General features: G+C 32.6%; 1 protein-coding gene across 3 annotated transcripts; it reads left to right on the forward strand.

The window, feature by feature from the left end:
• Window positions 1-567: 567 nt before the first annotated feature.
• Window positions 568-10,972, forward strand: LOC145077756 (uncharacterized). 3 transcript variants are annotated; one of them, XR_013693379.1, is made up of 4 exons: window positions 568-751; window positions 2,246-2,330; window positions 2,693-2,737; window positions 4,121-5,603. XR_013693379.1 is itself a non-coding variant. In XM_079023027.1 (4 exons), exon 4 carries the CDS (start codon window positions 7,818-7,820, stop codon window positions 10,767-10,769), a length of 2,952 nt encoding a protein of 983 aa, XP_078879153.1. In that variant the 5' UTR covers window positions 568-751; window positions 2,246-2,330; window positions 2,693-2,737; window positions 7,714-7,817; the 3' UTR covers window positions 10,770-10,972. The 3 variants fall into 3 exon arrangements, 2 of the variants coding, with proteins under 2 accessions (XP_078879153.1, XP_078879152.1); XM_079023027.1 differs by lacking the exon at window positions 4,121-5,603 and adding an exon at window positions 7,714-10,972; XM_079023026.1 differs by lacking the exons at window positions 568-751; window positions 2,246-2,330; window positions 2,693-2,737; window positions 4,121-5,603 and adding an exon at window positions 7,416-10,972.
• The last annotated feature ends 1,668 nt before the right edge of the window (window positions 10,973-12,640 follow it).

Consider the following 12,640-nt stretch of genomic DNA (forward strand, 5'->3'; position numbering starts at 1 on the left):
AAATGTTTTTATATTTCTTTGTTAGAGTTTTTTTTTATATTTAATATTGTATGTGTGTGTGTGTGTGGGGGGGGGGGGGGGTGGGGAGGAGGGGGTTATGTGGTTCATTTCAAATAAACATAAATAAGTTGCTATTTTTAAAATAAAAAATTCTATTTCGCAATATAACCATAAAAGAACAATGTATTTTGAAAGTACATTGTCAAACGTTGGATTATACTTGCGTAGACCCGTTTTGCGCATTGTTAACTATATGTTGCTGTTTCCGGTGTCACAGGTAAAAAAGGTTTGAAGGTACTTTGTGGCGATGAAGGTCGTTCAACTAATAAAACAAAAAATATTGTCTATAAAGAGGTCCTTCAACGATTATATATATTTACCAACCTCAGTGTATTTTATACACATTTTAATAATATCAATAATCCTAATTTTTTTATAATTATTCTGCAATATCTATATACATTTATATTTTATTTATGCGTTTCCCGTGTTTAACGCGGGTATAATCTAGTTTTGTCTTTAATAAAAAAAAATAAAAGGGTTATTTCGAGAAAAGAGATAGACAAGCCGGAAAAAAAAAACGCAAGGCAGCAGCAAATAGCTGTTGGGATCGATGGAGCCAGCAGCGCCGCCGTGGGTGGCTGCAGATGGCAGTGGTTGCGGCGGCGGCCGGCAGAGGTCATTGGTGGCCGGGATGATCAGAAACGACAGCATAACTCTCCAATTTCAGTTTTGAAACCAAATTGTGAAGGTAACATCTAAACCCTAGTAAAGATTGTGAAATTGTTGGAGTTTTTGTGATGCATTCACAGTTTGGTAAAGATTTGTATCTTAAAACGTCACTAGAAACTTGAATTATTGGAAGAATATTATATAACGGCATTGACTTAAATATTTAATTTGACAGATTTGACTTTTCTGTGGTCAAGCTTTAATTTGGATTTTTTTACGTTGTGTTAAAGTAATGGTTGTAAGATGATCATTTGTTGGGATTTTAGCTAAAACAAGACATAGAACTAAGTTAGAAGAAAGCTGAGTTGAGACTTGAGATAGTGTTTAGTGACCTAATTTTGTCAATTCCGGGTTAAATTGGGGAATGGTTATTAAATTGAATTAGATAATGTTAGTTAATAAAAATGAAAATATTATATATATACATATGCTAAAACTATGGAATGATGTTAAATCAAATAAAAAATCAACCAAATGATAGCTGGAACAAGGTTTTGATTACATAGGGAACATATTGGAGGGGCTATACGACCTTGTAATATATTATTATCAGATATTGATGACTGTTGATAGGAAAGTGGGTTGAGGCATACTTGTTGGGTATTTTATAAACTGATATATAATTAATTAATTAATATTGATGTTACATATTACTTATATATACATCCCAATTACTAGACAAAATGTTTATTTTGATGACTATAAATATAATTCAAGAATGATCTAATCTCTTCTCCAATCTCTCTATATGTAGTCAGACTAGTAACTGTATGGCTGTGTTACTAACCCATGAGCTACATTCTAACAACTTACTTCTGTTGACTTTGGACTCCAGCTTTGACTTTTGTTTGACTAATTTGTTTACTTTTCTTCTTGTATATGTATATACTATATAGTAGAGTATTGTTAAAACTTAAAAACAACCAACTTAGTATTGAATTGTGGAATATTATGCAAATTTAGGATATATGGTATACTACTTCTAGCTTAATTAAGAAGGACAACTGGGGATTGTTTATACTTTATACTTTATAGTTATGGCAAGAGTGTATGTACTATGTAGTGAGGGGTATATATGTTTGAAATTGAACTTGCTTATATAGTTTTGTCTTGACTTCAAAGTCGTTGAATGAAAACTTTCAAGGTAGCTCTTCATTCAATGTTGTATTCCTATAACACTATTAGTTACCAAAATGTAAACATATCTAGAATGTAAGACAAGAGAATAAAAAGAATAGCATCAATTAGTAGAAATGCCGTATATAATTATAATGTTGCTGCTCGAGATGAGATTGAATTCAATACCTAGACAATGCCTCTGTAGTACATACATTAAGTTTCAATTTGGTTTAGGAAAGGGATCGGGCTTGAATTGAGATACACTTTCAGATGGATTAGTCTACAATCATAAGTCTTTATTGGAATGTCTTTGAGTATTCTTTTTGTTTTATTAATTAAGTAGCTTATATTATAAAACAGAGCAACAAATTAAATTTGTCAATTAATTTATCAGGTGAAAACATTGCAAATAGGCATCTGGCGAATGTCAAAGATTTGGTCATAGCTTCAAGAATGCAAAATCCATTTTAATTGGAAAGGTAATTTCTTGCAAGATATTATTATTCTTTTTAAATCTGCTGACTAGTGGGCTTTCAAAAGTTCTACATGTTGTTAATTACTTACTTTAATGTAGGTTATACATGCATTTTAGCTATCCAAAACATTCTCATTTTGTAGGTTTTTTTTATCATTATATTAATGTTGGTTGAACCCACAGAGCATGAAAAAGATTTTATGTATTCATTACCTCTTGTGTTATGATGCTTTCCTTGTTTCTTTAATTTTACTTTTTTCTTGCAGGGTAACCCCTTTTTAATTTTATTATGTGTTTTGAGGGTTTTATTGTATATATAGATAAGGACTAACCTTGCCCTTTACTTTATTTGATTTGTTTCTTTAGGTCATTGAAGATGCATCATATATTATACTCATAACCATGTTACAGGTCAGTTTTTTCTAACTCGAGTGGGTGAGTTATCTATGTGAACCTCGTAATAGTTGAAAAACACCATGTCTTGTATACACCACACTTTAATAAAATAATCAAATAAACAAACCGAATGTTTCCTGTAATTTAGGGAACCCAAGTGTCAAAGATATAACATAAACTTTGGGGGCTACTTTGTGGACTTTAAGAATCATATGTGAGGTCTACCGTGAAACTATTTAGAACTATTATGTACTATTGGCCTGCTAACATATTCACAAGTTCGTGTATCATTTCCCACTTAAATATGTTGAAATAATAATGTAGTTTTTTAAACTCACAAGTTCATGTATCATTCTTGACTTCAATACATAAAAATAATAATAAAGTTTTTAAATAATGTGATTCAGGAGATTGTAAGTATTAGATTACACTTTGAATAAGTTTTAAAATAAAAAAAAAATATAGTTTAGGTATTTCTATAAATCATTAAATTTCAAAATCAAGTTTATAATCTTTAGTTATGATAAGTCTTCAAACCATCATATATATTGTTCTTGTGGGCAAATGCATTTACCTGTGACATGGGGAATGGATTTAGCCAAAAATCACTTTCATTGACTGAGAGAATTAAAAAGAAAAATAGTCCATGTCCAAAGTAATACAATTTTGTGGATACAAATCAAACATTGATTTCCATGTCTTGTTTTGGTCAAAGGAAAAGTAAATATAGATAGACTAAGCATGTAGTCTTGTGGATACAAATTTTTAATTGACTTCCAAGTCTCCCATGACAATAACTTGTTTGACACATCACATGCATGGGCTACATAGTCATCATATTTGTAACTTGTAAATTTTCTGTTATAAATTAAAATTTATTTTCATATAAACTCCACAAAATGCAATGTCAAGTCTGGTACCCTTCTCCAGCATACTATTAAGAAAATATAAAAAAATGTAAAACCTCCATAAAGACTCTGCCTGAACATTGTAATTTATATAACATGGTGTTTTATCAGGTTTATATATATATATATATATATATATATATATATATATATATATATATATATATATATATATATATATATATTGATCTCAAAGGATTACCCAGAAGGTTTTATATATATATATATATATATATATATATATATATATATATATATATATATATATATATATATATATATATATATATATATGGTGTTTTATCAGGTTTTAATTTATGGCTTTATAAATGTACTAGTTACTTCATCATAAGAACCCATCACTTCATCATCACAACTCATCTGCCTACTTCAATTTTCTTCTAAACTAAAATTAAGTTAGGGTTGATAATGGGGAATTGGAGGGGTTTGGGTTTCCATCTCATTTTCGTATGTGTGTTTTTGTTTGCAGCCACATATTCTTGTTTGGGGGTTGGAAATGTTAGTGTCATTTGCTCTGAGCAAGAGCGAGTTGCCATCATGGGTTGGAAATGAGTGTTGAAGATAAGACGCATCTATCTTCTCCACATCTTAATTACAGTACACTTTCTAACATCCAACACCTCGATCTTAGCGATAATCCACTTGGAGGCATATTTCCATCTTTTTTGACAAACATGAGCTCCCTAGAAGTCCCTTGACCTTTCATATACCATGTTGAATTCATCGGTTCCTATTATGCCTAAACTTCTAGAGCTTCATCTTTCTTCTAACAAGTTTAAGCAGATTGAGGATGTTGGAATCTGGAGACAGTGCCACCTGAAACAATTGCGTGTAACAAATAATGTGTTCCGTATGGAAATGACTGACACACCAAAAAACGCATCAGAATGCTCCCAATATTTTTTGGAGTTGCTGGAATTAAGTCGGAGTTTAAATGGTAGAATTCCAGAAACACTTGGAAGACTGGCGAATTTAAGACACCTTGATCTATCGCAGAATGGACTGACTGGTTCAATCCCTGAATCTGTAACAGGATTAAGATTTTTACAAGTACTATATCTATATGAAAACCAGTTGACTGGTCCCATTCCAGAATTCCTTGGGAATCTTACCAAACTCTTCCTTTCTTATAACCAATTGAATGGTTCGATTCCAGAATCCCTTGGAAAATTAGCATCTTTAACAGATTTGGATCTAGGATCTAATTTATTAGACGGGACTATTCCAGTTTCGATTGGGCAACTTGCCAAACTCCGTACTCTCTCTATCTATAACAATTCTTTAGAAGGAGCGGTTACCGAAGCCCATTTTGCTAATCTTTCAGTGTTGAAGCTCTTGTATGCTTCTTCTAACTCTAAGCTGACATTCAATGTTTCATGTGGGAATGGATTTCCGCAGTGGCTTCGACATCAGAGGAAACTTTGGAGGTTAGAGTTGTCCAATGCTACACTTTCGGGGCCGCTGCCCACATGGCTGCGGAAGATGCCCATCATTTACCTCTATTACTTCTGGAATATAACCTTTTCAGTGGGTCAATTCCACGGTCATTATGCAGAAGAACAGATTTGGAAGGGCTTGATCTTTCAAGAAACATGTTAAGTGGGAAAATTCCCAACTGTATGGGGAATCTGCAGGGTTTGGTTATCATGAGTATAAGCTCAAATCAGCTCTCTGGTGCCATTCCTAGCTCAATTGCTCTTATTTCATCATTATTTTGGTTAAATTTGAACAAAAATAACTTTACTGGTGAAGTTCCTCCAGAATTAGGGAATCTACAAGGTTTGGGAGTCTTAGATTTGGGTGACAATAAATTATATGGAAATATACCCAATTGGATAGGGAAAAAACTTACATCTTTGGTGGTTTTGAGGTGACATATTCACAAGTTCATGTATCATTTAATGTAGTTTTTTAAATTCACAAGTTCCTGTATCATTCCTGACTTTAATACATAAAAATAACAATATAGTTTTAAAATAATGTGATTCAGGAGATTGTAAGTATTAGATTACACTTTGAATAAGTTTTAAAATAAAAATATATATTTTAGGTATTTCTGTAAATCATTAAATTTCAAAATCAAGTTTATAATCTTTAATTATGATAAGTCTTAAAACCATCATATATATTGTTTTTGTGGGCAAATGCATTTACGTGTGACATGGGGAATTGATTTAGCCAAAAATCACTTTCTTTGATTGAGAGAATTAAAAAGAAAAATAGCCCATGACCAAATCAATACAATTTTGTGGATACAAATCAACAATTGATTTCCATGTCTTATTTTGGTCAATGGAAAAGTAAATATAGATAGACTATAAGCATGCAGTCTTGTCTTGTGGATACAAATTTTCAATTGACTTCCAAGTCTCCCATCACAATAACTTGTTTCATCACATCACATGCATGGGCAACTTAGTCATCATATTTGTAACTTGTAAATTTTTGGTTATAAGTTAGTTTTTATTTTTTATTTTTTATTTTTATTTTCATATACACTCCACAAAATGCAATGTCAAGTCTTGTACCCTTCTCCAGCATACTGTTAGGAACAAGCTAAAAAATCAAAAATTAAAATATGTTTCCTTTCCTTGACACATTAACATCGTTACATCAAATAATACTAAAAACAACTTGTTCTGTTGTATCTAGTTTTTTAAATCATTGAAACCAAAAATCATTTTTATAATATAGAACAATAATTTACAAAAAGTTATAATCTATCTTTGATTTCTCAAACACATAAATGCTTGTTTGTCAATATATATTGTGCTTTTTTCAATTCATAAATTGTTAAAGACTTGTGACCAAGTAATTACGTGTGCTATGGGGGAATAAACTTAGACCAAAACCACTTATTTTGATTAAGAGAAAATTAAAAGTGAACCTGGACCAAAAGAATACAAGTTTGTGGATACAAATTGTCCGTTGACTTCCATGTTGACTTCAAAGTCTTATGTATCATTTTCTTGTGAACAAATTCCCAAGTACATGTATCATTTCTGACTTAAATATATTAAAACAATAATATAGTTTTTAAATTCACAAGTTTGTGTATTTTAATTTATAAAAATAATAATATAGTTTTTATAAATAATGTGATTCAAGAGATTGGAAGTATTAGCTCATGACCAAAAAATACAATTTTGTGGATACCAATTAAACATTGATTTCCATGCCTATTTTGGGGAAAAGTAGATATAGACAAAGACCAAAAGCATGTGGATAAACTTGTTTCATCACATTTTTTAAAACACTTGAATACTGTAGTAGTGAATGATATACTGTTTAGTTTGCAACTTGTAATTTTGTTGTGATAAATTAAAATTATTATTTTCATATAATAACATAAGACGAATAAAGAAACTGAATATTGCATGTGATTTAGGGAGGCCAAGTTCTGATACAAGTAATGTCAAAAATAATAATAAAACTAAATGGAGCCTCTTGTGTATCATAAATGTGAACATATTGATTAGTAATCTTGAACACTGTTTTTATTTAAACTCAATAATAACATCAAAATAATAACATGATTTCTAAATAATGTGATTAGAAGCTTGTAAGCATTAGATTTCCACTCATTTGGCTTACTCAACCCATCTAGCAGTTTCATATTTAGCCATGATTTTAAATTCCCAGTTTATAATTGTAACCATCACTTAAAAATATTTATAATGTATCTATGATTTATCAAAATGGAGATGCTTGTTTGTCAAATACTGCATTTTATTCAATTCATATTTTGTTAAAAATTTGTGGCGAAATAGAATTCCATGTGCTGTGTGGAATAGTCTTGTCCCACAAATCACTTTTTTTGATTGACAGACAAAAAAAAAAAAGCATAAGAATATAAGGTTGTGGATACAAATTCTCCTTTGACTTCCAAGTCTTCCAATATTCATTTATGGCTTTATAAATGTACTCGTTGCTTCGTCATAATAACCCATCACTTCTTCATCACAACCCATCTTTCTACTTCAACTTTCCTCTAAACTAAAACTGAGTTAAGGTTGATAATGGGGATCCATCTCATTTTCATATGTGTGTTTTTGTTTGCAGCCACATATACTTGTTTGGGGGTTGGAAATGTTAGTGTCCTTTGCTCTGAGAAAGAGAGAGTTGCTCTTCTCAACTTCAAACACAGTGTTGATGATTATTCTGGAATGTTGTTGTCATCATGGGTTGGAAATGAGTGTTGCCTGTGGGAAGGAATCCAGTGTGACGGTGTCACTGGAAATGTTCAACGCCTTCATCTCAAAGCACATGACTATTACTACATAACTACTAACAAGGTGAGTTCTTCTTTGGCAGAGTTGAGGCATCTCAAATACCTCGACTTGAGTGGGAATGATTTCCAAAGAAGTCGGATCCCTGAGTTTATTGGATCCTTGAAACACCTGAGTTACCTGAATCTCTCTTATGCTAATTTTGATGGTATTATTCCTCCTCACATTGGAAATCTTTCTAATTTAAAGGTTCTTGATCTCAGTTCATACTATTTTGAAAACTTTCTGAAGGCAGATGATATGGCATGGGCTTTTGGCCTTTCGTCACTCGAGCTTCTCTACTTGAGTTATGTGGATCTTAGTGGAGCACAAAACTGGGACATGATGCTTCACATGATTCCCTCCTTAAAAGAGTTAAGTTTGTCACATTGTAGACTTTCCAATGTTAATCTTGGTCCTTTTCTTAATTCCAGTAGAATACTTCCTAATATAAAACACCTCGATCTTGGCTACAATTCTTTCAAAGGTCCACTCCCCTTCCTTCTTCAAAACATGACATCCCTAACATTCCTCAGTCTTTCGGGATTTAATCTTAGTTTGGCATGGAACTTTCCAAACCTACTAAGCATGATCCCTTCTTTGTCAGAGCTTCATTTGTCAGTTTGTGGGCTCCATAACACGCATCTATCTTCTCCACATCTTAATTACAGTACACTTTCTAACATCCAACACCTCGATCTTAGCAATAATCCACTTGGAGGCATATTTCCATCTTTTTTGACAAACATGAGCTCCCTAGAAGTCCTTGACCTTTCATATACCATGTTGAATTCATCTCTTCCTATTATGCCTAAACTTCTAGAGCTTCATCTTTCTGGTAACAAGTTTAAGCAGATTGAGGATGTTGGAATCTGGAGACAGTGCCACCTGAAACAATTGAGTGTGACAAATAATGTGTTCCGTATGGAAATGACTGACCCACCAAAAAACGCATCAGAATGCTCCCAATATTCTTTGGAGTTGCTGGAATTAAGTCGGAGTTTAAAAGGTAGAATTCCAGAAACACTTGGAGGACTGGCAAACTTAAGAGACCTTGATCTATCATACAACAAACTGACTGGTTCAATCCCTGAATCTCTAGGAAGATTAAGATTTTTACAAGTACTTGATCTATCTGAAAACCAGTTGACTGGTCCCATTCCAGAATTCCTTGGGAACCTTACCCAACTTGTCCTTTTTTCCAACAAATTGAATGGTTCAATTCCAGTTTCAATTGGGCAACTTGCCAAACTCCGTCATCTCTTTATCTCTGACAATTCATTGGAAGGAGCGGTTACCGAAGCCCATTTTGCTAATCTTTTAGTGTTGAAGGAATTGGATGCTTCTTCTAACAGTAAGCTGACATTCAATGTTTCACGTGGGTGGATACCTCCATTCCAGTTGATATATCTTAGTCTCAGCTCTTGCAATATCAGGAATGGATTTCCGCAGTGGCTTCAACATCAGAGGAAACTTAAGATGTTAGAGTTGTCCAATGCTACACTTTCGGGGCCGCTGCCCACATGGCTGCGGAAGATGCCCATCATTCCTGTCTTAGATCTCTCTCACAACAAACTCAGCGGATCTTTGAAAAACCTTCCTAATGTGAAAAATGATCATGTATATGGGCCTTTACCTCTATTACTTCTGGAATATAACCTTTTCAGTGGGTCAATTCCAAGGTCATTATGCAGAAGAACAAATTTGAAAGGGCTTGATCTTTCAAGAAACATGTTAAGTGGGAAAATTCCCAACTGTGTGGGGAATCTGCAGGGTTTGACTGCCATGAGATTAAGCTCAAATCAGCTCTCTGGTGCCATTCCTAGCTCAATTGCTCTTATTTCATCATTATTTTGGTTAAATTTGAACAAAAATAACTTTACTGGTGAAGTTCCTCCAGAATTAGGGAATCTACAAAGTTTGGGAGTCTTAGATTTGGGTGACAATAAATTATATGGAAATATACCCAATTGGATAGGGAAAAAACTTACATCTTTGGTAGTTTTGAGTTTACACAAAAACAACTTCACTGGTAGAATTCCTCCATCTCTTTGCAAAAATTCAAATCTTCAAATTTTGGATCTTGCATACAACAACTTAACCGGAACCATCCCTCCGTGTGTAGGAAACTTAAATGGCATGGTTGTGAGTCACTCGATATATGAGCATTTTTTAGATATCGATCATGATAAGAATGTGATTCAGGTCATGAAAGGTGTTGATCTTGAATATACAACAACTTGGGATATGGTTTATAACATGGACCTTTCAAGCAATAAACTTGTGGGAGAAATACCGGTCGAGCTAACTGCACTTTCTATGTTGGTGGGTCTGAATCTGTCTAATAATCATCTGAGAGGGGGTATTCCAGACAGCATTGGAAAGATGATGAAGTTGGAAACTCTTGATTTCTCAAAAAACAAGTTGAGCGGGAGCATCCCTCCAAGCATGGCAGCTTTGACTTTTTTGAGCCGTTTGAATTTTTCACACAACAACTTGACGGGTCAAATTCCAACAGGAAATCAACTGCAGACGCTTACTGATCCATCAATATATGCTGGGAACAAACATCTATGTGGACCTCCATTGCCAAACACTTGCTCAAATCATCAAGATCCAACAACAACAAGCAAGAAGAAATACAAAGCAGCTGATGAGAAGATGGAGGTATGGTTGTTTTATGTGGATATAATGAGTGGTTTTGGAACAGGGTTTTGGGGTGTTATTGGAGTTCTGATGTTCAAGAAGCAGTGGAGACATAAACTTTTCATGTTTGCTGAGGAAACCATGGATAAGATATACGTTGCAGTTGTGGTAAGAGTTGCCAAGTTCAAGAGAGGAAGAGAATAGCTGCATAGATCATGTGGAATGCAAGTAGTTCTTGAATGCATGTTATCAGTGATAGTTTTGCTTTTGAGATATGCTTATTCTAATGTATTACTATTTGGATTTTGTATTTGTATGGCCTTTGTGATATCAGTGTTGTTTAGAGGTGCTAATTTACAAAATTTCTTTTGGATTTGGTATTTATACATGATCAAGTTGTAGATTTAGATTACTATGTATTTGAGTTGTAGATTTTTTTTTTCTTTTTAATTCTCGACCTTCTGCTGCTGCTCTCACTCCCAACATGCTGTTGCATCCCTCGGTTTTCATCTGCATTGGTCCAAGTAAGTAAGAACCATGTAATTGACTCATTATTTATTTTCTTCATTTGTAAAATTTCTAGTTTTTCATGTATAGAAAGAGGATGTTTGGGTGAAAGGTGGAGTTTTTTTTTTGTTGGATTTGGTTTTTAGATAAGACTATGGTCTAGTATGAATCTGCAATGGCAGTGATCTTGGTTGATTGTTTGATTATATTCTCATGAGATTGCAAGTTATGAGATTAGATTAGGGTTAATCTCATATTTTTGTGTTTGTTTGTATGGTGTTCAGTCTATTCAGACAATCACTCTGACCAACATGAAGTTGTATTGTATGTATTTGTTGCATTAAACTGGTGGTCCATTTTACCCTTCCTGAAGAGTAGGTTGGTTTTGGATAGGATAAGATAGCTATGTTTTTCTCATCATCATTTATGTTATGTAATCCTCCACAAGGCATATCATCATTGACAATAGATTTAAAGAGGGTCATAAAGTCACTTCTGATACTATATTATTTCTAAGTTTATGATATTTTGTCAGTTTTTTTTCATTTTGGATTTTTCTTGACCCATCCCCCTTTCTACTTATGTGTTTTAAGTTTTTCATATACTGTATCATGCGTAACCTTGTTGTTTACTTTATACATTTTGTTTCTTAATTTAGATCATTTTGAGTGCATCATCGCATGGCTCTTCATGATTGCTCCTCTCCTCCATTAAACCATGTTAATTACTGGTGAGTTTTGTTGTGTACTTTGAATTGCTTCAAGTGGATAAAATATTTTGCCTGAACCATATAATTTGAAAACACATTGTCTAATATATACCACAGCCTGATTAAATAATAAACACAAACAAATAAATAAAATAAATGTTGCATTCAGTTAAAGGAGCCCAATGTTTAAGGTTTAATACAGTGTGAAAAATAATAATAGAACAAATATGTGAACTTTGGGGGCTACTTTATCGACTTCAAATTCATATGTGAGGTCTACCGTGAAAGTAATTAGACTTCTTATGAATAGATTTGACTAGTTATCCTCAACAAAGCATTTTTGTTCCAAAACAATAAATGAATTTATTGCAGTTTTGGTGGTTATTTTGATGTTTTATAGCAATTTTGGTCATGTTCCAAGTAAAGTTACCATCTTACCCTTTATCTAAAAATATTGTAAGTTCATATATATTAAAATGCCTTTGAACATTCTTTTTATTAAATTTGTTTGCAGTTTTGGTTATATTTTTAATGGAACAATAAATTATTAAATTTGTCTATTGTATCAGGAGAAAATTACCAATTGTGTTTGGAATCTACCATGAGATTAAGCTCAAATCAGCTCTCTAGTATTATTCCATGTTCAATTGCTCGTAATTCATTATTATATAGCTTAAACTAGGTGTGAGACCCGTGTATTACACGAGTTTATTAAAGATAAAAATTTAATATCAATATTTAATCATTAAATATTTTATAAAATAATACTTTTACATAACATAATATAATCTTTTGTAATATTTATAAAAGAAATCAAATATTCTTTAAAGCATTTATTAGACTTTATTATCAAATTAAT

Source organism: Lactuca serriola, unplaced genomic scaffold, assembly GCF_051521515.1.
Source record: "Lactuca serriola cultivar US96UC23 unplaced genomic scaffold, Lser_US96UC23_V15 Lser_V15_Un014, whole genome shotgun sequence".
NCBI lineage: Eukaryota > Viridiplantae > Streptophyta > Magnoliopsida > Asterales > Asteraceae > Lactuca > Lactuca serriola.

Coding starts and splice junctions, on each gene's coding strand:
- LOC145077756 (XM_079023026.1), top strand. CDS start 7,671: ATGGGGATCCATCTCATTTTCATATGTGTGTTTTTGTTTGCAGCCACA.